This window comes from Bombyx mori, chromosome 23 (assembly GCF_030269925.1).
Source record: "Bombyx mori chromosome 23, ASM3026992v2".
In the NCBI taxonomy this organism is placed as follows: Eukaryota; Metazoa; Arthropoda; class Insecta; order Lepidoptera; family Bombycidae; genus Bombyx; species Bombyx mori.
Window position 1 is genome coordinate 10,520,207 of NC_085129.1, and position 25,501 is coordinate 10,545,707.

General features: G+C 36.1%; 3 protein-coding genes across 7 annotated transcripts; 1 reads left to right on the top strand and 2 right to left on the bottom strand.

The window, feature by feature from the left end:
- Positions 1-675: 675 nt before the first annotated feature.
- On the bottom strand, positions 676-7,460 carry LOC101736634 (mucin-2). 4 transcript variants are annotated; one of them, XR_005246080.2, is made up of 4 exons: positions 7,332-7,437; positions 4,014-5,342; positions 2,085-2,549; positions 676-993 (listed from the first exon to the last, which is right to left on the bottom strand). XR_005246080.2 is itself a non-coding variant. In XM_038019155.2 (4 exons), the coding sequence occupies exons 1-4, from the start codon at positions 7,369-7,371 to the stop codon at positions 2,389-2,391; spliced, it is 1,290 nt and encodes a 429-aa protein (XP_037875083.1). In that variant the 5' UTR covers positions 7,372-7,460; the 3' UTR covers positions 676-2,388. The 4 variants fall into 4 exon arrangements, 2 of the variants coding, with proteins under 2 accessions (XP_037875083.1, XP_062531223.1); XR_009976272.1 differs by having other exon boundaries at positions 676-1,952; positions 2,030-2,549; XM_038019155.2 differs by having other exon boundaries at positions 676-2,549; positions 4,014-4,599; positions 4,840-5,342; positions 7,332-7,460.
- Positions 7,461-10,223: 2,763 nt separating this feature from the next.
- Desat1 (acyl-CoA delta-11 desaturase/conjugase) lies at positions 10,224-13,399 on the top strand. Its single transcript, NM_001043552.2, is given in 3 exon segments — positions 10,224-10,504; positions 11,237-11,573; positions 12,017-13,399. Coding segments are annotated over 3 exon segments (993 nt in total). The 5' UTR covers positions 10,224-10,293; the 3' UTR covers positions 12,462-13,399.
- On the bottom strand, positions 10,462-20,014 carry LOC101736551 (trypsin-3). 2 transcript variants are annotated; one of them, XM_062675240.1, is made up of 6 exons: positions 19,806-20,014; positions 18,854-18,999; positions 17,196-17,367; positions 16,460-16,576; positions 15,329-15,454; positions 10,462-10,662 (listed from the first exon to the last, which is right to left on the bottom strand). In XM_062675240.1, the coding sequence occupies exons 1-6, from the start codon at positions 19,953-19,955 to the stop codon at positions 10,477-10,479; spliced, it is 897 nt and encodes a 298-aa protein (XP_062531224.1). In that variant the 5' UTR covers positions 19,956-20,014; the 3' UTR covers positions 10,462-10,476. The 2 variants fall into 2 exon arrangements, with proteins under 2 accessions (XP_062531224.1, XP_004932758.1); XM_004932701.5 differs by lacking the exon at positions 10,462-10,662 and adding an exon at positions 13,833-14,058 and having other exon boundaries at positions 19,806-20,012.
- Between the last annotated feature and the right edge of the window lie 5,487 nt (positions 20,015-25,501).

Consider the following 25,501-nt stretch of genomic DNA (forward strand, 5'->3'; position numbering starts at 1 on the left):
AAAGAAGCTATAACAATAAAGTACATAATCATTTCGTGTATTAATCGAACTCGCAATTAATTTGTAAAATTGTCCTATTACGAGTCGCAGAGGTTTAATACCACCAACCAAATTATACACTACAATTGAGACTCTAACTTCGTGTTTCAAAGTAAAAGTCGCCATTTAAATTGTGGAATCATTGAGCTTCGGTATCAGCTAACTCTTGGCAGGTCGTCAGCTCGGTTGCCTTCAATTGGGAATTTATACTGCTTTGAGGATATTTGCCGATTCAAATTCTATTCTTTAACATAAATATGATGGGATCCTTTCTAATTTATCATCAAGAGGCAATTTATACACTACTATTGAGACTCCAATCTCGTGTTTCAAAGTAAAAGTCGCCATTCAAATTTTGAAATCATTGAGCTTCGGTATCAGCTAACTCTTGGCAAGTTGTCAGCTCGGTTGCCTTCAATTGGAATTTATACTGTTTTGAGGGTATTTGCCGATTCATATTCTATTCTCCAGCATAAATATAATGGGATTACGTTCTCAAGCACCAGCGGCTTGTTGGACAGCAAATAGGTAATTTTATTCAAATTAAATGATATTTAGAGACATATTTATAAATTATCATAATTTTAAGTTGTATGTGATGAAAAAGGAAATGGAACGTCTTGTAAATAAAGAGCATTTTCCTTTGTAGGTCAATTGTTTATTTTACGCCACTATAATTGCTTCAATTGTGAATTGCTTCACTGTAATTGTCTCGCATTTACAATTGAAATTATCACGAATGACCCTCGAGACTTAATATAAACTTAATCGTATCATCAATTATTACAAAATACATAGATCTTGGCTCTTAAATCTTTATTTCTCCAATGCGAAAGCTTTGTTGATATTAAAATTACTTTACAGTAAAACTACATTATTTGTTTAAAAATTTCCCAAATTGTTTTTATTTCTTTTTTTACTTAGTTCTTCATTCTTTGCCGTGTTCCAAGTGCACTGAGAAATAGAAATGACCGCGTCATCTTTTTTATACCACGGCACCACCCTTTTTTGTTATTTATTGCTTAAATGGGTGGACGAGCTCAGAACCCACCTGGTGTAAGTGGTTACTGGAGCCTATAGACATTATGACGTAAATGCGCCACCCACCTTGAGATATAAGTTCTGAGATATAAGAGATATAAGTTCTAAGGTCTCAAGTATAGTTACAACGGCTGCCCCACCCTTCAAACCGAAACGCAGTACTCCTTTACGGCAGAAATAGGCAGGGTGGTGGTACCCGCGCGGACTCACAAGAGGTCCTACCACCAGTAGTCGCCTTCTAAACAGAGTTTAAGTCTACTATATGGAATCGCTTTGGCCTTCCGCTACATTTCCAGGGATTATTTTTGCTACGCACCATCCAACTGTAATAAACCCCCTTCCGCCATGTTTTTTGAACGTTACTATAGGCCTTTCTACAAAGGGAGCTTAAAAAGAGTAATAGATAGTAGATTACAGTTTGTCTGTAGCCTTGACATTATCATTGACATGGCGGATGAGGAGTACTAACTATATGATATGGGCTTTATGATATGATATTCCAGTAGGCCGTCGAAGACAAAAGTTCAACCAACAACTTAGAAAATGTTAAATTTAAATCTCAATAATAGTAATATGTAAATACAAAACTAAATAAGAGTTGACTGAAATAATCATTTTGAGACTAAGTAAAATAAAGTTCATTTAGTACAAACTGTTGCTTTAGTACCTAAAGTATCTATAATACACAGAAATTGCTTCGGTATTTTGATTCGCTATGAATTCTAGAAATATGATTTATTATTAATTTATTTTTACTATCTTTATGTGGTGCTTTTTTTATTTTTATTGCTTGGATGGGTGGACGAGCTCACAGCCCACCTGGTGTTATGTGGTTACTGGAGCCCATAGACATCTACAACGTAAATGCGCCACTCACCTTGAGATATAAGTTCTAAGAACTCAGTATAGTTACAACGGCTGCCCCACCCTTCAAGCCGAGACGCATTACTGCTTCACCTAGAGAGGTCCTACCACCAGTAAGAACCATCAGCTATTTGTCTTACCTATTAAAAATAAGTTTGTGTTCTCCGAGCTTCTATGTTTTTTCAGGAGCACCTACATGAACTTTTAGCCAATTCGTAAATCTTTAGCAGTATCGTAGACAGCATTCGTGAAAACATACGAATATAAAGCAAGATTTATTTTAAGCAATGATCTTTATCGTAGATGCGATTTTTATCTTCCTCTTGTATATACAGGAAAGGACCTCTAAAGCTGAACTGGTTTTATTTTGTGTAATTAAATGCTAATTAATATCCCGTTGTTTCTATAACAAGCCGGACATACTGATAAATATTTTCAGATAGACTAAACTAAGCCTGTAAACTCAACGATGGTCTTCGGACCGACATTTTCCACAATATACTCGGCCTTTTTCAATTCCGGCCTCTTCAGTCTCTTGTTAGATTCTACAATTCGAATTCGTGAACGTAGCTTTCCGCATCTGCCGTCTATCAATTTTTCGTATGCTGTAAACAATAACGAGCAAGTTAATATTATTTAATTTAAATAAAAATGAGTAAAAATAATATGTTAAAACGTGTGTAAAATACATACAACGGTAACCAAACATTTAGTTTACGGGTGCTTTGACCGACCGTGAAAATCGTATTCCAAACGCCGAATATTGTAAAACAAAATGGCTTTACGATTTAACTACGACCGTGGAAACCCAGAAAATAATAAATAATTTTATGTAGCCTTAATATGTTACTAGGAACGAAAGTTAGTAATAGAGATCGAAGTCTCATCTTACGGATCCATCAGATCCAATAACCTTTGCATTAGACGCCTTCAGCTCTAACACTAGGAGCAGGTTTAGGGACCCCGGTAACCGTACTCGTCGAACTCAACAAAGAGGTCAACGTGCAACCTAACCCATGCATCAGCCCGCTGAGTTTCTCGCCGGATCTTCTCAGCGGGTCGCGATTCCGATCCGGTAGTAGATTCATTCGCGAAGCAATTGCTCTTGAGTTGTTAGGTCTCCTTCGGAGGCGCTCGGGCAGTTGTTAGCAAATCCCACCCCTCCTGGCTGAGCCTTTACTCGCCCACCTGTCCTGGTGAAACTGGAAAGGCCTTCGGGCCACCAGTCAGTCGGGCCATCATTCAATCATAAAAAAAAATGTTGCTAGGAAATATTTGGGCTTCACGCGCATCATATTTTAGAAGTAAAAGAAAAATGAAGTTTTATTACATGCATATGCATCTGGGATACATTACTTTTTAAATACATTTTGTTATGTAACCGTTATTGTAATTACTATTGATTTACAAAACAACCGATTATTTTACTTCGTATATTGCCAGATTACACGCACTGTTAAGCGTTTATGAAACCAGTCTCTATCACCGGTATTAATTATTTGATAAGTAAGTAGGTATATGAACCGTTGAAAAAGCAGATTTTATTGAACGAGTTATTGGCACAACTGTTCACATAATTGGACCAACAAGTGGGTATTATAACATAATTTGTGAAATATATTAATTAATAAATGATGAAAACAAAAAGAAATTTAAGTTCACAAATACCTATTTGTGTAATATTTTGCGTGGCTCATTCTGGAAAACGGATTTGTAGAACTCTAGGCTTACACAATATAATGTATTTAAACTGCTTGCTTGCCTATCAATGGAAGCTACTTTAAATACATTTAATAAATTCAGAACTCCCTGCGATTCCACCGAGTTTAAAATGAACCACTTTAAAAGAAACAAATTGATTTCATATAATATTAGATAAGTAGGTATAATTATGAAAATTGCCGTTTCGCGTTGCCGAACAACTATAAAAAACCAAATGTACAGCCAAATACTTCATCGTGTTGTTTTTCTACACTTCCTCAGTATAAATATCGGTTAAACAAGTATTACAGTTGTACTTTAGTGTACATACTTAAGTTTAAGGATCTGTAGATTAGCAAAGTACTCACTATCTTTCCTAAAGGAATTGTGGCAAGCCATGTGACATACGGACGGGAAACCCTTGAGAGTCCTCGGGTCTATGTGTCCGCCAGAAATGGGCACACCACAAATAGGTTCTTTCTTTCCTTTGCACGAATCGATGCAAACATCATATCTATTGCGTTTAGGCTTTGACTTTCGGGTTCGGGTCGTAGTGGGTCTTCTTGTCGTGCTTGTGGGATTTATCTTCACATTTGTGATCGATCCAACTGGGGCTACAACGCGGATCGTCCATGGGAATAAAGGCGGTCTTTGAACTATAGCAGTAGGTGTTCCCAATTTGCGGTTGACACCTTGTGTAGCTCGGTAATTAGAAGTCGTAACAATGGTGCGTGCTGTTGATGCCACTAATTTGGCTGTCGAAAGTGTTTCAAACGCGTTTGTTGATGTTAGTGTTTCGGGAACTTTCGAAGACACTGTTTGAACTGCTACTTGTGGTAATGGTTGTGTGGTAGGGGAAAGTGTTGTTGTCGGAATTGTAGACGATGGGTTTTGATTGCTTACAAAAGGTGCAACTTGCTGTTGAGGTGGATAATTTTGAATATTTTGGGGAGCCTGTTGGTAAATAAGAAAGTAGTTAGATGAAGGTGTAACAGATGAAAGTTGTACATTTGGCTGTTGAGTCGAAGGTTGTTCTGATTGGAACCTAGTTGGTGCTGGTTGATTAACAATAGGCTGATTTTGGGGCACTATTTCTAAGCGGATTTGTTGATTTTGAGTTTGAGCTTGCGAAAGACGGGTCTGTTGAGTTTGTTCAGTTGGTTGAATAGGTATTCCCGTCGAAACAGTGCTTACTTGAGGCGAAGTCGTTTGAATAGATTGCACTCCTGGCAGAAGTGGGTCTGTTGTTTGTATTTGTTGAATCGGTTGCTCCGGAGACGCGGATGGTAGCAATGGCTGAATAGGTTGAACTGACTGTATTAATTCTAAAATGGGGCTTTTTATCTCTGTTTGTACTTGAACTGAGATCGGATTGCGTTGTGGTGTTTCTTCTGTTGAATATAGTGGAGTTGATGGTGTCGATGATATAATAGATAGTGTTTCCGTTAAATCTCCTGTAGTACCAGCACTTGAAACTTTCAAAGTCGATGGAGACAACGTAGTTAAAAGACTAGTCCCTTCCTGAGGTGAACTTGATGCCTTTGGTAAAACAATAATGGGATTTGTAGACGAAAACGTGGATTCGGTAGAAAATATTTCCGAAATTGGCTTCGGTTGAAATCCATCATTAATGACATTTGCCGAATACCAAGGATCTGGCATGGAGTCCGATATCTCAGCTCGGCATAGTTGTAACACTGGAAATAATAAAATTGACAAACATAAACATAAAAATGGTAATAAGATACAATTCTGCCGGGTCGACATAACGATAGGTATCAGGATGCTTTCATAGGATTTACTTTGGTTCCGTTTAATCTCCACCAAAAATTATCCACTACTTAATACACTAACGACCTATTCTACTCGATTACGTGTATTTCATTTCATTCGTGTGTAACTGGTTTTAAAGGTCCACTTTTTCGATCCCTGTATATAGGTATTTAAGGTAAGTATAAACGGTCAAGCACCTCTCTTAGTTACCGATAACCGTGTCATTGAATTGTACGCTCTATAAGGCAACGTATTGCACAATAGTCATCCGGGAAGTAATAAACTTTCTCTAATTCGTTGATGTAATTTTTATCTGTATACGGCTTTTTAGCTATACTAACTTTTACACGCGTCTTCGGTGGCGTCAATGTAGATAAAATATTCTATACAGAAGGTGTTTATGCAAAAGTGTTAAGTGCATATTTTCTGTGATAATTTGGGACTTGACTGCGGGATTTGAATACCGGTATAATCTCATCGCTTTATACGACACGACATCAAATGATTCTAGCGACTTCGATCATGCTTCATGGTGGGTGACGAAATTCACATCATGTTTACGGACTCCAATAAACACCGATTAACGCGAGATTGTCCGAGAACGTATGTCCAGTTAAAATTCCAAAAGGCAACATGACGTGGTGCTTTACATTCGAAAATCGACTTTGGAGCCTAATCGAGTAGGAATGGTTTGCGTGTTTATTGTGACTTAAACCAGCTAACGCAAATAACATCATCATCTATCTAAGTAATCTTGTTTGTTCGCAAAAAAAGTATTTTTCGCATGCTCTGCAAAAACTTACGTACAATGCAGATAATGTATACTTAGATACATTACAGATAAGTCAAAACAAACTAATTTGTTTTCAGCTTTGGGTAAATTACAATAACAAAAGTAAAACGATTGTTTGTCTAGTCTTGTTTTTCCAACTTATCGTATATAACTGTTTTAAAACAGAAATTAATTTTCTTATTCCCGAAGGCAAACGTATTGAGGCCAACTTGATAGTGACTGGGTACTGACAAGCTTATGGACATCAGTAATATCAGGGGTACAGCCTACCGCTTAGCGTGCGTTGTTTTGAACAAATTATCCCTTCAATTATATCTACATATACCTACTACTAGCAAATCAGATTAGCGAGATTATTTGATTAGTAACTTAAACTAGTCCAGCAAAAGTGGTTTTAACAATATCACAACCAATATTGACTGTGTAAAACATTGTTTTCTGTTTCATTAAGTATTTTTATTTAAGCACTAAGCATTCCAGTAGGTATGTGAAGACTAATTGCCAGTGATCCTTCTATACCAAGCATGAAAAAGGATAAGTATTTCAAAAATACCTACAATTGATTTTTTTCAACGAATATAAATTATATGAATATTGTAAGAAATAAGTACCTAATGTAATAATCTTTTTTTTTATTTTTATTGCTTAGATGGGTGGACGAGCTCACAGCCCACCTGATATTAAGTGGTTACTGGAGCCCATAGACATCTACAACGTAAATGCGCCACCCACCTTGAGAGATAAGTTCTAAGGTCTCAGTATAGTTACAACGGCTGCCCCACCCTTCAAACCGAAACGCATTACTGCTTCACGGCAGAAATGGGCGGGGCGGTGGTACCTACCCGTGCGGACTCACAAGAGGTCCTACCACCAGTAAAAATCACCATGTCCCCGGCGATTAAATCAATAAAACTTTAATAAATCAAAATTACGTATCTAAGTACACAAGTTACCATACTATGATTTTGTTACGGCGGTGTAATAAAATGCAACTCACATGTTAAAATTACATTGATACTTTATTACCATGTTTTTGCCGCTAAGAATTAAAAGCAAGACTTACGTGTTAAAACGACTTATTACCATGTTTTTGCCGCTAAGAATTAAAAGCAAGACTTACGTGTTAAAACGACGAGCGTGGACCCGTACAAATACGTCATGCTTGTTGGGCGAATGCGGTTTGAATGTTTATGAGCAAAAGAACTGGCCCCTGCAGTTTACCAACTGGACTGTCAACTTATTAGGGAATGAGCCTTGTAGGAGTTCTAGTTATTATCGGTTAAGTACGATATACATTACGTAAATGCACGCTTTATTTTAAAAACATTAGATAGACTGATCGACTTAATTGTGTGTGATAACCCAAGCACTCTTGATTTTTTTTCAATCGATTAGGGTCCATGTGTAGGTAACCCGATCATGGTTTTAGTATTATTCAGCTTACCGCTTTATGATGAGTTGTCTTGACTCTCTTAGAAAACGTTAATCAGAAATGGAGTTAGTAGAAGAGCTGAGTTAGAAGATTGATTTTGTTGTTACTGAGGATCGAGAATATAAATTTATCCGTAATCTTTTGAAAACAATTATTGGTTGTCTGTAAAGTCAATTTATGGACGATAGTTTTACAGGATAACGTCATGAAGAAACATTAATCAAAAATTGCATACTTTTATGAATTTTATTGAATTAAAAAATCAAAATTACGTATCTAAGTACACAAGTTACCATACCACGTTTTTGTTACGGCGGTGTAATTATTATCACTAAATTATCATTATTTTGTACAATATAAAGAAGAAGTCAATTGAAAATTACAAGTTATCTGATCAATTAACGCTTGGGTCGATCGTGCCTCTCTATCGCGTGTTCCGCGCTTTCGCTTGCACGCTCGGGCTTAGGCGGAACGTGACACTTTTTTCGTATTTGCAGCCGGTGCTCATCAGTTTAAAAGACGTTATCACGTATCAAAAAATTGACGTAAACTCGAACTGGAAATACCTATACCAAAAAAAGAGACGAATCCATTTTTATTACTTCGCTATTTTTCAAAGCGGGACAGGTTTTAGTATATTTTTAAAATTAAAAATCTTAAATTAAAAAAGACCTGTCCAATACGTGTTCGTAGCAAAAGGATGAGAAAAATGATATATTTTTTCCAAATTATGTGATCGTTAATTGTTATAACTATTATATAAAAAAAAAGGGTTTTTATTGCTTACCTATACCATATGGGTAGCTCCTAAAGTACTTACCGGAGCCCATTGACAATTACATCGTTAATACTCACATTCATCTTGAGACATGTGGTCTCAGTTATATTGCATAGCGACCGTCCCTTTCAAATTGGAACGCATGGCTGCTTCGCGGGAGAGGTCAGCAAATCGATGCCTCCAATGAACACTACTCTAACTCCAAATTCGTAGGTTTACAGGAGAGTTTAAACGAAAAAAGTTGATAAATATAACTGCAATAATAAAGATTTTATGGTTTTTTCTTGTGTAACTAGCTGATTTACTCTTGCTTCGAACCCCATTAATAATGAATTTGTAATACTTTTAAAATAGTGAAGCGATTTGCGTGAAAAACGAAAATTTCAAAATTTTGAGTTAGAGTAGTGTTCATTGGAGGCATCGAAATAGGAAGCACCTATCCATGCGGGCATCCAGCGATCGCAGTACACTAGTATGTGTACTACTGGCATGGTAGCATTGCTACCCATTATCTGGTGAATTCTCGAGTCGTCGTTGCAACACCCTCAGTAAAAGATTGGGTGTTGCTGTTGTTGTTGGGAGGAAGCAATGGAAGACGTTTGCATAGACCAAAAGGTGGGCTGTGACCTCTTCTTAATTTAACCATTATGTTTAACAAGTAGAAAATAAATAAATAAAAATTGTTATTGCGAAGTGATGTCGCCAATTTTTATAGGGAAATATGAATTCAAATATTAATCAATTAAACATGTTCTAACCACTAATTGACTCTACTAAGTATAAAAATTGTAACCTACGAACTCCAAAACGCAACGCGGCTTCTATAAAATATTTAATCTTTTATTTATGGCCATTAACGTGGTAGATGGTAATCATAAAGTATGTGTTAAAGTGAAAAGTGGTATAACAAGAAATAATAATAGATTGAAATTTTCGTGGCCTGAACGATAAAATACTTGGTGTAGGTACTCTTAACAGGCGATACGAAAATGCCGGTTCTCAATACTTTTTTTGCGGTCTCGGGGCGAATCCCTCTATGAGGTTCAACGCCCAGGGTGCGCTGGGATTATGTGTTATGTGATTAAGTCTATGACCGAAGATGATCAAGGCCGGGACCGAAGGTGTTACAGGTCACACCCACTAAATTACTTCCCTGCACTCTCGCCAGACTGAATCAACAGATGGGCCGTAGGGTTAGGCAAATAAAAAATGTCCCGATTGTTTCTGCAGGATAGCTATCGGAGCACCGTGGTGTGTGAGGAATGTTGATCATCACGACGACCTAAATCTAGAACTGATAGTATCTTAAGGTAAGGAGACGTCAGAACGCTACTTTGAAAAAGTAGCGCGACACAATAGCCCTCTTATAACCAATGCTAACTACGTACCCGATCCAGGCGACGGGATAAAGCAAAGCCACCCTCGCCCAAAACATGTCTTATCAGATCCCCCGGATCCACTCGGTGCTTTTAGGCTCTTCAAGCACCGGTAACCATCTTCGTCGAACTCGTCGACTACGACGAAGAGTTCAAGGATCAAGAGAATCAACCTTCAAATCCCAATTGAAAAAATTGCCATTACAAATCTTCCACCTGGAAGATTTATAATCACGAATTTATAAAAACGGATTAATATTGGTCCGTGACTTTATTTCTATTATTTTAAGTTATGGTACTTTCAAATCGTAACACAAACGTTGGTGATGTCATTATCAACTGTTTATATAAATTTAACTTTAATGTTATTTCACTTTAAAGATTTTATGAATTTCAAGAAGTATTGTTCAGAACAGAACTTCTTTAGTAGATATTTTGTATTATAAAATTAAATAACTTATAATAAGTAGATAAAATTGAAATCTAAATTACTAAAATGCCTCCTAATTCAGTGGATAAAACAAATGAAACAGAATACCTCAAGGATAATCATGTTGATTATGAAAAACTCATTGCACCCCAGGCCTCGCCCATCAAACACAAAATTGTAGTGATGAACGTGATACGTTTTAGCTATTTACATATTGCTGGTCTATATGGACTTTATCTCTGTTTCACCTCAGCAAAATTGGCTACATCGGTTTTTGGTAAGCATCTTTAAATTTAATTTTTGGGTACATGTAGCAAAATTCAGTACCGCTAACGGCGGTAGGATTACTGCGGTCGTATGGTTTGATACAACTGTCATGTCTTTATCTGGCATGAACAATTTGCGCTTCGATACGATGACTGGGAGTGGGACTGCCTGTATTCCAGTAAAAGATTACGATGTAATTATTATTATAATTTTTTTTTATTGCTAAGATGGGTGGACGAGCTCACAGCCCACCTGGTGTTAAGTGGTTATTGGAGCCCATAGACATCTACAACGTAAATGCGCCACCCACCTTGAAACATAAGTTCTAAGGTCTCAGGTATAGTTACAACGGCTGCTCCACGCTTGAAACCGAAACGCATTACTGCTTCACGGCAGAAATAGGCAGGGTGGTACCAGTGATTACGTAAATTATAATTTTGCGAATTTGATTTTTATTACACGAGGCTATACATTCGCCGCGGAAGTCAATCGTGAACATTTGTTGAGTACATATTTCATTAGAAAAATTGGTACCCGCCTGAGATTCGAACACCGGTGCATCGTTCAACACGAATGCACCGGACGTCTTATCCTTTAGGCCACGACTACTTCACCGGCACCTCAAGGCGGGGTACGTCAGTTAGTAGTTAGCCGTATCTATGGACTATGTATGTTTTAAAAAGCCAGGAAGAAAAAAATACATTTAAATCTTAATATCGAGATGTTTTTTTTTCTGTTACAGCTATTGTGTTATTCTTCCTTGGGAACTTTGGTATTACAGCTGGAGCTCATCGTCTGTGGTCTCATAATGGTTACAAAGTCAAACTGCCCCTCGAGATCCTGTTGATGGTCTTCAACAGTATTGCTTTTCAGAACACCATTTTCACATGGGTGAGAGATCACAGGCTACATCACAAGTATACGGACACTGATGCAGACCCTCATAATGCTACGAGAGGTTTTTTTTTCTCACACATCGGCTGGTTGTTGGTGCGAAAACATCCAATGGTGAAAATTGCTGGAAAGAGCCTTGACATGTCAGATATTTATTGTAATCCTCTTTTAAGATTTCAGAAAAAGTAAGTATCCATGTAATTAGTGTATAGACATAATATTCCAACTGCCTCAAAAAAAAATTACTCCCGTGATTCTTCTTCAATGAGATTCAATTTCAAGCATCTTAGTAGATGATTTAGCGCTAATTTATTTCTCCTACCTATTCTAGTGATCTCGAGGGGTCATGCTAGATTTACAAAACGAGTAAGTGAGCTCACCTAGCTCTAACCTGGTGACGGTGCTAACCCTAGCCCTAGCAAGAGCAGTGCTTCGCAGAATCTACTACCGGATCAGGAACGCGACCCACTGAGAAGATCTGTCAAGCAACTCAGTGGTCTGTGGGTTAATTTACTCGCCGAACCCTTGTACCCGTATGTAGTTACCGCAGGCCACAACAAGAGGGTTTTCGTGTCGTGCTGCTTTTTCGAAATGCCGTTCGCGCTAAAAGAATGTTTATTTGTTTCAGGTACGCAATACCATTTATAGGAACAATATGTTTTATCATACCGACATTAGCTCCAATGTATTTTTGGGGTGAAAGCTTAAACAACGCTTGGCATATTACAGTTTTAAGATACATTTTCAGTCTCAATGGCACTTTTCTTGTAAATAGCGCTGCTCATTTGTGGGGATACAAACCGTACGATAAGAGCCTGAAAGCTACTCAAAGTGGCATGGCAAATGCATTTACTTTTGGTGAAGGATTTCACAATTACCATCACGTTTTTCCGTGGGATTATCGGGCAGACGAATTGGGGGACAGGTACATAAATTTGACAACAAGGTTCATAGATTTCTTTGCATGGATGGGATGGGCTTATGATCTGAAAACTGCTTCCACCAATATTATTGAGAAGAGGGCACTAAGAACAGGGGATGGGACTTACAAACGACCAAATGGAATGAATTGAAACAGTCTTCAAAAAGCTTCTTTGCGTAATATCACTTTTTTGATGACTTTTGCAAAGTTATTCAAAAACAGGCTAGCGGAATATCATATTATAATAATTCTTATCTTTTGAAATAACTTTTCTTAATTTTTGCTGGTAATTTTTGTATTGGGTTTTATTGTATTAATTTAAACTTATACATTTTTTTATTAGTTTTAAGTCAAATTCTCAAGCTAATAATTGGTTATAAAAGGAACATTACTTTATCTCCATAAGCGTGTGAAGTTTCCAAGCTTCGTAACAGTCATTTTATTAAGTAAGGCGTTTGTATATTTTATTGAATACGAATTTTTAAACGCAATATAGGCGTTTCTCTCCTATATTAAAATAATTTCGCCTTATTGGGCTTTGTTAGAAAACTTGATAGTGTTTGAAATTTAGATAGAATTTTGTTTAGTTTTGTATTCGTATACATGGCTTTTGTTTTTTTGATACCCCTACTTGAATTTATTTTCAAAAAGTTTTGTGAAATAATGAATAGACATATTGATTTCACTAAAACAGAAGTGTCAGGGAACATGTATATATGAACGTGAAATACGAACCAAATAATTGTGGTGAAGCGTTTTCTCGATAAATGATAAGGATCGTAAAAAAACGTGATTCATTACTGCATTTCGATTCTGCTTTTGAGTCACATAAAATATTTTCACCCGCTAAATACTAAAACGTTTTAGCTATAACTATGTCTATACAGCCATTTTGCCGTAATGTATTTTAACATAATACATAATCGTCCAATGTTTTTGCAATTATTTTTTTAGATTATAGTAATACATAGTCATGGATACAAAGTTGTTTTACAATAGCGTAGATGCCTGTTATTGGATTAAAAGAAGGATAGAATAGATATGGTTTTGTATCTAAATAAATTATTTTATCGAATTAACGTTGGAAAACATTTGTTTTATTAGAAATAGTTCCCAATGCTTCACCTCCTAATCTGCTTCTATTCATCATCATCCACTATTTATGTATTTCACTTTATGTAGGTATTTGGCGGACTATTAAGTCCGACTATGTAGGTACAATATCAGGGTCAAACAAACTGTTTAGTTTTAAAGACTGTTTTGATTTTTTATGTTACGTTGATGATTGGTACATCTTTTTTCATAATGTTACTAAGAAAAAAAAGAAAATTTCGAACCTAAAATGAATTTAAATCTTTATAATAATATGTGAATGGTTATAGGCTGTAATCATTGAGCTAGCATTCTATTTAATATTTGTAGTTATACGAAATATAAAAGAAGAGTTCACATTTAAGAAAAATACAAATTGCCCGCAGCTAACACAGCGAGCTGTGCCTCATTTAGGTACTAATAAAACGCATTCAAAATAAAAATAGTTCAAAATTTATTACTGATATCAACATATATAACAATGTTACGTCTCTACAGCTTCCTTTATTTTCGATATACGAATGATAAGACGATACTCTGGTGAAAAAAGAGCCGACACCTCTGCGGTTACCGCTGACAATGCCAAATACCACGCCGCGACCTTTGTCGTTAGGGTCGCCGGTGCCTCGGCAAACCAGCGGTCCTCCGGAATCGCCCTACAAGTTAAACATAATCTATTCTACGCGGCGGTGACTAAAATGGCACTTTTTATGATATCATTTGTAGTTCATTATGAAGAGATCCCGATTTCTTATGCAGTCTAAAAGTGATATTTTTTCGATTTTTTTTAAATTGTGATTTTTTACGAAATAATCAAAGTCACTTCAATCTTTTAATACAAATTTAAAAAAATACGATTATAACGTGCCGTCCCCGTGTCGTAAGAATGATTGAAAATTCTTAGATTGTGTTGTGTATTTTATGATCTTAGAATTTCTTACGAACTCAGTCTAACGTCTAAGTCTTAAGCGGTTACAAGTTCATCAGAAAATTCAACGAAGTCGTGGTGGCCTAAAGGATAGGAACACACGGGTAGGCTCCACTACTCTAGCTGGAAGCAGTAATGCGTTCGGGTATGAAAACTTTATTTTTTAACCATCTACAACCATAACCATCTACAACGTAAATGCCTTCACCCGTTTTTTTTTTTTTTTTTTTCCGGGCCGAGGGCCGAACCTCCTACGAGGTCCCCGCGCCTAGGGGGCGCGCGGGGTATGTGAGACTCAACGATCTGCAGGTGTTGAGAGCAGACCGCGGGCCCAAGGAATTTAGGGCCCAAATGCCTTCACCCACCTTGAGCTATGTGTAAGTTCTAAGGTCTCAGAATAATTACAACGGCTGTCTCACTCTTTAAAGCGAAACGTATAACTGCTTTACGGTTGAAACAGGCAGGGTGGTGGTACGTACCCGTGCGGACTCACAAGAGGATCTATGGAATGGCTATGGAATGAGCTCCCCTCCACGGTGTTTCCTGAGCGCTATGACATGTCCTTCTTCAAACGAGGCTTGTGGAGAGTATTAAGTAGTAGGCATAGGCTTGGCTCTGCCCCTGGCATTGCTGAAGTCCATGGGCGACGGTAACCACTCACCATCAGGTGGGCCGTATGCTCGTCTGCCTACAAGGGCAATAAAAAAAAAAGAGGTCCTACCACCAGTAATTACGCAAGTTATAATTTTACTGGAATAGCCGTTTTGATTTATAATTGAGAAATGTTTGTTTCCTAGTGTCACAGGATAGATGGTGGCATAATCCTTGTGAAGTTTATGGACCCCGATAACCCCTTTACATCAAGTGGGCTGTGAGCTAGTCCACCCATCTATGTAATAAGTTTATAATAAAAACAACATTCTGGTTGTGGGTTAAATTAAATCGAAAGTAAAAGCATTTTAATAAAGTTACACTAAAATCTGTTATAATTTAAATACCTTTTTGACATCACTGATTAGATCTGACGTGCAGACAAAATGTTGCATATTTCTATTGTGTAGTGCGGAACAGAGTCTCGCTGAAATTATTTCTAAATCTGCTAGAAGAAGTTTTTCTGATGAAATCTGATAAGAAAAAGGTGAGATCAAGTGTTTGAAGCATAGAAAATGAACCAATTTCTTGTAATAGCTAAGAGCCACGCTACGACTTATAAAAATGTAAAGTGTTAGATATTATTTAGTGTTAATAACAATTTTTTTTTAATAAAAGATTTTTTTTAGTTGTCAATATAGGAAAATTTATAATGCCGAGAAAAAAATATAGAAATTTGTTAATAAGCTACGTGCTATAGCAACTGGATCTTGGATAATTGATCTCAAGCTAGGCCTTGAAGCATTCAGGCATTCCATTTGGAATTGAGACAGCTATACGCAGTTACAGTTATACAGTACCATAGTACTTTGTAATAATACACAGCTATGCAATACTATTGAAACATCGACCTCATCTCTCATGGTGGGTGGCAGTATTCAAACAGCGTTACTAATGACCCCCTGTAACCAGTAATAAGCCGGTGAACCGTGAATCTATACACTAAAACCCCTAAATAACACCCATAAAGCAACAACAAAATAGATCACCCTGTATTCCTAACTCACAAATTACCGCCATCTCGAGTACAAGGTGGTAACTAAAAGTATGCGAATCGAGCTCGTACGACTTAGAACATAGGGTCTTCATATCTCTAACGAGAAGTAATCATGAGTGAGAGAAAGAGTATAATTTATTGCATACTAAAATGCAATTAACATTGTAAGCCGTCAACGGGCAGGTAGTACAATAGAGTATTATTGCTAACAGCTATATTTTTCGCAAAACCGTTTTTGATCTGCATAAATTTAGAAAAAGATATGTCCATCAGATTTGCTGTGGTGTCCTACTATAAACAATATTTATAGTGGTCTAACATAAACTAAATACAAAGGATAAAATAGGCGTAACTGCATTGCTGTCGATACTTTTGTCATATAATGAAATAAATTGTAATTACAGATTGGGTCTAGTAAGTCGGGCTCTAGATTGAAAACTACAACAGTATGTTTAAAGTCTAAGTATGTATTATATATTACCGTTTCTGTAATCCTTCCGTAGCCCGAAACTAAGCATTTTCCTCGATAATCGATAAACTGTGACGCTATTGGTATGGAACTTACGTATTGGTTAAAAGTAAATGGATGATTTAATGTCTGTGAAAAAATGTATTTTTTATAGACAATGTAATAAAACTACAAAACTCATTATCTTTAAGTACTCAATTATTTTATGTACACTACTTAACTGTAAAGAAATCTAAAGAAACGAACAAAAAGCGATCCGGCGTAAACTAAGTCCGTTAGATCCGGCGTCTGTAGTAGACATAATTAACTACTTTTATGGTTCTTTAACTCTCAGACACAGCCCACTGAGTTTCTCGCCGGATCTTCTCAGTGGGTCGTGTTTCCGATCAGTAGTAGATTCTGCGAAGCACTACTAAGCTTAGTGTTAGCAAACGTCAGGTTAGAGCCCCATGAGCTCACCCGGTGAATCTAGTATGTCCCGTCGAGGTCACTAGAATAGGTAGGAGAAAAAAATGGTTCAATCAGCGGCAGCGGCTTGGCATTGGTGAAGTCCATGAGCGACGGTAACCACACACCATCAGGTGGGCCGCATGCTCGTCTGCCTAAAAGGGCAATAAAAAAAAAACAGTAACTGTGACCACAAGAACTGTATATTTTTCAAAAAAATCGGATACATTAAAATAAAAATAATAAACGCAAGATTAACCTGTAAAACTAGTTATTAAATTTGTATTGAATGAGAACTTACAATGATCGATATGTCGTGTATAGGGAATCTGTAATTTGTAGGATATATGATATTATAAACGCTCCTCCATTGGCCACTTTGCAAGCTGTCTCTGTAAGAGTAAGCTACGATATTCTGAAGATTACCGGCGACGGCAACGACGCGTCTTAAAACACGATCGGATACTTCAGTGCTAAAAAAGATTAATTTCAGAAATAAATAATAATCTATGTACATTTATACTAATATTATAATATACTAATATTATAAAGAGGAAAGATTTGTTTGTTTGTTTGTTTCGAATAGGCTCCGAAACTACTGGACCGATTTGAAAAATTCTTTTTCCATTAGAAGCCGACATTGTCCCTGATGAACATAGGCTACTATTTTTAATTTTTTTTTTATTTTTTTTTTTTTTGTTTCATGTGTGTTTTAATGTTTCCGAAGCGAAGCGAGGGCGGGTCGCTAGTATTATTATAAGAGAGACGCGCTTTGGTCACCCGTAATGCCAAAAAACTAAGCTCTCCTTAATGCTTTATAGTTTTTCCAAACTTCGTCTACAAAAGAAGACGGTTATAATGCTCGGAAAGCGCTGAAGCATCCAAGATCAACATGATAAGTAGTACAAGTGATTATATTTATACATACAAACGCATTGTGTATCAGCGTTGTATTTTAAGATCTTTAGATAGAATAGGCAGTCAATTATTATTATTACTTTTTATTTATTTTTTATCGCAATGGGTGGACGAATTGACAGCCCACCTGAGGTTAAGTGGTTACTGGAGCCCATAGACATCTACAAGGTAAATGCGCCACCTACCTTGAGATATAAGTTCTAAGGTCTCAGTATAGTTACAACGGCTGCCCCACCTTTCAAACCGAAACGCATTACTGCTTTACGGCAGAAATAGGCGGGGTGGTGGTACCTACCCGTGCGGACTCACAAGAGGTCCTACCACCATTAATCATTTGAGACCAACGAATGTAATCTTTTTACTATAATCGAAATTGATTCGAGATCGAAATTACTTAGGATAAAAGATTCTGCTGCACAGGTTTAAAGACAAAGCGAATAAAAACGTATTAAAACATTGAATTACATTTTTTTCAAGTTTTAAATTGTTACAAGGAATAATCTATCTATATAATACAAATAACCAAAACGAAGAAGAAAAATGTAGAAAACAAAAACAAAATGTGTGCAATTCACATGTGGTAGAAGTGAAATCTTCCAAAATTAAAATACAATTATTCTAAACGTCTTACGTATATGTAAAATTTTGTCATTAGTAAATAATTGTAAGGTAGCGCCCTCTGTGAATTGATATTTTAATTTCACGTATAATCCTAAATTAAAATTCACTACAAGAGCTTTCATACACACGTTAGTATTAAAAAATCTCACAGATGGCGCTGTATTAAATAGTATGTATATTTCTGTCTCATTCTTTGCTGGCTTCATCCTACACATTTTTGTATTTGTGTCTCTTACCTGTCGTTTTTTCCGTTGCATCCGGTTTGAAATCACAACGATTCTAAAGAAGTTTTCACTTCAACAATGTAACTACAATTTTCTTAAACCTTTCTTTTTCTTAATAAGAAAAACCAGTAACTCCTTATGTTTCCGTTTTCACTTTTCTAGTTATGCTACGAATGTATATTATGTATATTATTACCTCTTACTCCAAAACTTCCGACAGTAAGAATTTTTTTCTTCAAAGCAATGTGCAGCAGAGATCAGCTTCGCAGGCCCTATTATCACACCACCGCAGAAGGTGACGTACAAATTACGAATTCTTGAATACAAAGCTTTAAAAGCAACCTGAAAGTTGTATCGAATTTTTTATTTTCAATGTCTTACATATTATTCATTGCTCAGTTAAAGGTTATTAAAATATGTATATAATTATAAATAAAATTGAGTTAATTAAGAATCTGAAATTATACAGGTGTATTATTTGATTATTTATATTTATATTTATTTTGAATATGATTTCTCAAATTTTCGAACAATTTACAGCTTTCATGATCACAGATTCGGCTTTTCGCATTAAAAGTGTACAATTTCCAAAAATATTCCAAATTGAGTTAATATGCGGAATCATTTGGTATCACCAGTATTTCTCTCATAAATACTGTCAAAAGAGCGTAGTTTAGTTTTAGTTTACCTATGTTTTGACTACTACTAACAAAATTATTACATAATTTTATCTTACTTTAAAATACAGGTGAAAAATAAAAACTAAATTATGCAAAGATGATTAATATAATAAATATCACATGTTAAACTTTTAAAACACTCTCCTGTAAAATTAGTAAGTTTTGAGATTATACAGTTTTAATGCGAGAAAACGAATAAGTAAGCTGTTGTTCTTCGACACTTAAATATTCGAATATAATTTGTGAATTAAAAAAACACGAGATTTATTATCATTTTTAAGTGCTTCATCTTTTAATAAACGGCATGCACGCAATTATTATTGGGTATATCGTTCATTATCTATAACAAATCTCTCAAAGACAAAGATTTAAATAGAAAAAAAAAGAAAGTACAGTTAGGATTAAAAGGCACTAGTTTATAAAATATATAGTATTTATATATTTGGATATATACAAAAATAAACATACCTGATACGGTACATCTCCGAGTTTGGCTGCTCTACCATTAGACACCCTCTGCACGAACTCGCTCTTATTAAAATACAAAAAACTATTCATAGAAACACACAACTGTATAAATGATAATAAAATGCTTAATTTACTTAGTAATTTAAACATTCAATGAATGCTCAAGACGAATTCATAAGTTATAGGAAAATTTAAATTGACATTAGACGTTTGTTGTCTTTTGATTAGCCAAAAAGGTGTACTCATAGAAAATTCTTGATAATAGATTCCACAGTATTACGTTTTTCTTGGGTAATTATTTTAAGCGGTGATTTCACAGCGTGCCACCCCTCACTTTGAATGATGTCGAATTTTATTTATTGTATTAATTTTTTATTGCCTTTGTAGGCAGACGAGCATACGGCCCTTCTGATGGTGAGGGGTTACCGTCGCCCATGAACTTCAGTAACGTCAGGGGCAGAGCCAAGCTGCTGCCTACCGTTAAAAGTCTCAATCGTATAGTATGCATAAGGGCTGATCTACATTGGAGGAGCAAAAGTAAAAAGTATATAGGAGTAAAAAATCATCTTCTTCGCCGCAGAAATAGGAAGGACGGCGGTATCTGCTCGTGTAGGTTTAAAACATACGTTACCAACAGTAATTGTCAAATAAGATCGCAGCACATTAGTATAATACTCAAATAATGCTGCTGTTCTCTTGCTGTAGCTCTCAATAAATAGCATTATTCGTTTTGAAAATCGCAAAAGGGGTAATGACATGACTCATAATCTAAAAATGAATTGCCAAGCGACGACCTAAGTTCACGTGAAGTCGCGAACACAGCTAGTAAACTACCTTACGAACTATAGGCATAAAGTTCAAATACGTCATTACGGATCCTCCTGATCCATTAACGGTGCTTTTAGGTACCTCAAGCACCAGTCACCGTCCTCGCCGAACCCGTCGTTTGGGACGAAGGGCTCGGCGAGTAAATTAATCCACAGACACAGCCCACTGAGTCTCTCGCCGGATCTTCACAGTGGGTCGCGTTTCCAAATCGTAATGTAACATCAAAACATATTTTCAAACTCACTTTTAACTCTGACAGAGCCATCTATAATAAAGCTGGCGAACTAGGCACATAAGTCGTAATATGTTCCTTATTAGTTTCTCAAAATTAAAATAGATGGCGCAGAACGCACAGCATGCCCCATATTCCAATTGCATGTTTTCCTATGCTTTTTGAATGAATTTAACTAAAATGAACTTTATATAATTATTAGGTCTTTAACCTGCTTGTGGCCGTTGCAGTTTTACAATACTGGCCATTTGAATTTTAATTATTTGAATATTTACTTTGTAGTTTTAGTATAGATAATTATGTTACTTTATTTAATAAACTAATTTAATTAAAGATAGATAATTTTAATTCTATTAAAATTTTCAAATTCAATCATTAGTGTAGTGATTAGTGTTTTATTTTCACTATATTTGTATCTTTTTCATCAATTATGGAATAGGAATAAATAAAAAAAAAAAAAGTGTGTGTGTCCGCTCCGACGCACGACTGGAGTTTACTGGATATAAAAAATTAAACGAAACAATACGAGAAATAGTTCTATATTACGACAACACGATACACTACAGATTATTAACAAATTAACGAGACACAAAACAAACGACTAACAAATATATGAAAATACAATAATGAGAGAAACGCGCGATCAGTACGAGGCTTTGTGGCGGACTGCCGGCGCAGCAGCCCGGCGTCACCTGCGATAACGCGGCCGCGCGTTGGCTCCTGATTGGCGCGCGCACGCATCACGCAATCAGGAGCCAATCAGGCGCATAACGCATTTCGTGTGACATGCTAGTACGATTTTGGTCCCCATAATTTTCATACCCCGGGCCTATATATGTAAATCGATTCTAAAGGAGTAAACTCCAAAAAAAAAAAAAAAAATCAATTACCGGTGAGTTAGCAGCAGCTTTCTCCGTTAGCGTCAAATCGACAAGGTAAAAAACTTGGTAATCGGGTGCCGCACGCAGTATAAAATGTCTTTGTACAATTTGTTGGCCCGTACACCTGACTTCGTCATGAAAGGTCCTTCCGTTTTGAGCCCCGAGAGCTCACCTACACGCTAGGGTGAAGCTGAAATAGCCTTTCAAAGCTATCAGCTTAGATAGGAAAAAAAAATGAAACGTATTGAAAAACTATCACTGCGACGCTGTGGTGCATATTTTGATTGAGAGAAATAAAAAAAAAATCTTTAAAATAATAACTTAAATTTTCTGTATAATTAACGGCATGTCTATCTATATTCTATTCAATAGTGTGTTTATGTGCTTAATTTCTTATTAAAATAAAATAAAATCTAACTTAAGTCATTTTTATACCACCGAAACTCTAAGCTGTTGTTATTATAAATACAGAAAATACTCTTTGTTTACGTACATTCTTGTAGCTTCACGTACCTATAACTTTGATTTTAAAGTTTGACAAATAGGGTTTTTTTTTTTTTTTTTTTTGTTTTTTTTTTTTTTTTTGTCAGGAGGAAGTCACCGGACTTCCGCCCTCCACTGGGGATGGAGGGCGGGGCATGTCGGAGTTGAACCGACTAAAACCTCCTGTCGCTCAACAACCAGCATCCAAACCTCGCATGAGACAGAACTCATGAAAAGGCAAAGGGGGGAAAGTGAAGCGTTTAGTGCATAAAGCAAATTTTGTTACAAATGTTTACCTCCGCCGATGTAGTTGTAGTTTTAAGGAGATCTCAGACGTTTCTGAATTATAAACTACGTGTTTCATTACCACCGGAGCCCCGAGAGGCCGAGAAGGCGCACGCCGGAACTTAGTACATAAATTATAACTTCCGTTAGTTTAGACTTGAGATGACGACGATGCACGAATATACAGGACGCGTATTTTGGTAATTTATGAAAATTTAATAAGAATTTAATAAAATTTCTTCGAAATCAATATCCACATCCGATATAATTTAAAATAAGATTTGGTGTTGTATAAAAGAGTGTAAATTAGAAACATTAAACAAATGCCAAGCATTACGAATTAAAATTGATAATTTCGATAACAATTTATTAAGAGAGTTTACCTTATAATATAAAATGTATAAAATATGGTTAGTCATTATTCAATAAGACTTTTTTTTCTTCGGTATGAGGACGAGCTCACAGCCCCCCTGGTGTTAAGTGGTTACTGGAGCCCATAGACATCTACAACGTAAATGTGCCACCCGCCTTGATTATAACCGCCAATTATACCGCCAATTATAATGTAATAGACTCATTTCGATTGCATGTTTAGCTTTTACAAATGTTTACTAATATTTTATTACAGTATTAATGTTTTTGTGATATTAAAAAAACATCCGCCTATATAGTCGAACTACCGTAAAATCCGGGCATTGTCTTGACTCGTGAGATTTGTATTTAATTAGCGGGAACTCGAGCATCACGTCGTCCGGATATTAAGTCTTGGCATATGAAGTAGGACCGTACTACATATGAGTGAAATGGATTTGAGTTGATAAGCGTATATTATTGTTTTGCTTATATCAGGATTATTTTATAAAAAAAATTATGACCCTTGTAGGCAGACATTTTTATGACCCTTGTAGGCAGACGAGCATACATACGGCCCGCCTGCTGGTGAGTGGTTACTGTCGCCCATGAACTTCAGCAATGCGAGGGGCAGAGCCAAGCCGTTGCCTACCTTCCTATGTTAACAAACGAGGAAAAGAAAAAAAACAAAATGTGTGCAATTTACACGTGGTAGAAGTGAAACCTTCCAAAATTAAAATACAATTATCCTAAATGTCTTAAGTATATGTAAAATTTTGTCATTAGTAAATAATTGTAAGGTAGCGCCCTCTGTGAATTGATATTTTAATTTCACGTATAATCCTAAATTAAAATTCACTACAAGAGCTTTCATACACACGTTAGTATTAAAAAATCTCACAGATGGCGCTGTATTAAATAGTATGTATATTTCTGTCTCATTCTTTGTATTTGTGTCTCTTACCTGTCGTTTTTTCCGTTGCATCCGGTTTGAAATCACAACGATCCTAAAGAAGTTTTCACTTCAAAAATATTATGTTTATCATTAAAATATACGATAAGTGAGCGGGTAATTTGATTAAGAATACTTGTCGAACCTTACGCCAATTTAGTATTTTTTTTATATTTCTTAGGTATTCAAGACCTTCTTTATTAAATTTATTAGTAGGCGGGATCTGAAGCACCCGTGTGAAAGTCAACCACGATTGGGTACTAAAATGAAATAAATATGAACATACTGTTATTACAATTTCAAAATGGATAACTAAAAACCGGTAACGTTTAAAAATAATATTGTTTTAACTAATTTTGTATTCGTAAAGACACATTAATTAGATTTTAAACACGCTTTCTATTTTATATATGTATGCTATTCACTCGTTGGCGCAGTAGTCAGCGCTTCTGACAGCTGGACAGGTTCGTCGTGGATTCGATTCTCGAGGTTTGTATGTTAGTAGTCTTTGTGCTTCACACCCATAAACTTATAACTTACATAAGTAAGTGTTTATCAATATGTCCCAAAAAAAATAATTATCTTTATCGAGTAGTAGAAATAGAGTTTGCAAACTCGATTCGGAACCCAGCAAACCATGACAAGTCGGCACTAATTAGGTCTGGAAACTTGAACAGCTCAGTACATCGTGCCTATCTTAACGCTAATTAAGTGATGCCTGGTTACTGCACTAAGTTCTGTCAAGTTGGCACTAAGTTGTATTGTCTAACTTTGAACGAATTTAAGTTCGAACAGCTGTTTCTCGTGTTCGGAATCTCATTAAATTTTGTTATAAACAATAACAAATTAAAGATTAAAAATTTTTTGTCAGTGTTTTTAGTGTTATTCCGTTATTTATAAATGCTTTGTAAATAGTATAACGCTCAATACTATTATTTGGTTGGTCACGAACCGTAGTCGTTTAATAATTAATACCTACTACTTACCTATACGGTTTAATATTTGCCTTTTTTTTATTTTACAAAGGTTTTAATTGTCCGTTACCACGACAACCGAACAGTATAGTAATATCTTAATTAACGTAAGGTAGCCTTTTAAGAACAATCAAACTATTATCGTCTACAGTAAAAAAATGGAGCAGCATTGAGACATCTTCACAAACTCCAAGAAAATCGCTTTCCTTTCTAGTATACCAACTAAACTTACACCACCTGAGTAACGATTAGCGCCATTGAAGAAGAAAAAAAAAATTGCTTATGTTTCACAAGTTATCAGTCTACCTGGTCTCATATTGCTTCATGGCGTTTCTATGGTGTTTATAATGTAGATAGCCGCAACAAATGAAGACAATTTAAGAACGATGTTATTCAACGGGTTCTTTTTTTTTCCTACCTAAGCTGGTATCCTAGAGAGGCTATTCCAGCGGAACCTTAACTAGTAGGTGAGCTCACGGGGCTCAAACCTGACGATGATGCTAACATGAACCCTAGCAAGAGTCGTGCTTCGCAGAATCTACCACCGGATTGAAAACGCGACTCACTGAGAAGATCCGGCGAGAAACTCAGTGGGCTGTGTCTGAGAGTTAATTTACTCGTCGAGCCCTTCGTCGCAAGCGTCGGGTTCGACGAGAACGGTGACCGGTGCTTGAAGTACCTAGAAGCACCGCTAGTGGATCGGGAGGGTT

Coding starts and splice junctions, on each gene's coding strand:
- LOC101736634 (XM_062675239.1), bottom strand. CDS start 7,371: ATGACGTATTTGTACGGGTCCACGCTCGTCGTTTTAACAC. Junction 5,343..7,331: donor CACGCTCGTCGTTTTAACAC/GTAAGTCTTGCT, acceptor TATTATTTCCAG/TGTTACAACTATGCCGAGCT. Junction 2,550..4,013: donor CAATTCCTTTAGGAAAGATA/GTGAGTACTTTG, acceptor TATTGTTTACAG/CATACGAAAAATTGATAGAC.
- LOC101736551 (XM_004932701.5), bottom strand. CDS start 19,955: ATGTTTAAATTACTAAGTAAATTAAGCATTTTATTATCATTTATACAG. Junction 19,000..19,805: donor TCGGAGATGTACCGTATCAG/GTATGTTTATTT, acceptor TACAACTTTCAG/GTTGCTTTTAAAGCTTTGTA. Junction 14,059..15,328: donor TAATCAGTGATGTCAAAAAG/GTATTTAAATTA, acceptor TTTAACTTGTAG/GGCGATTCCGGAGGACCGCT.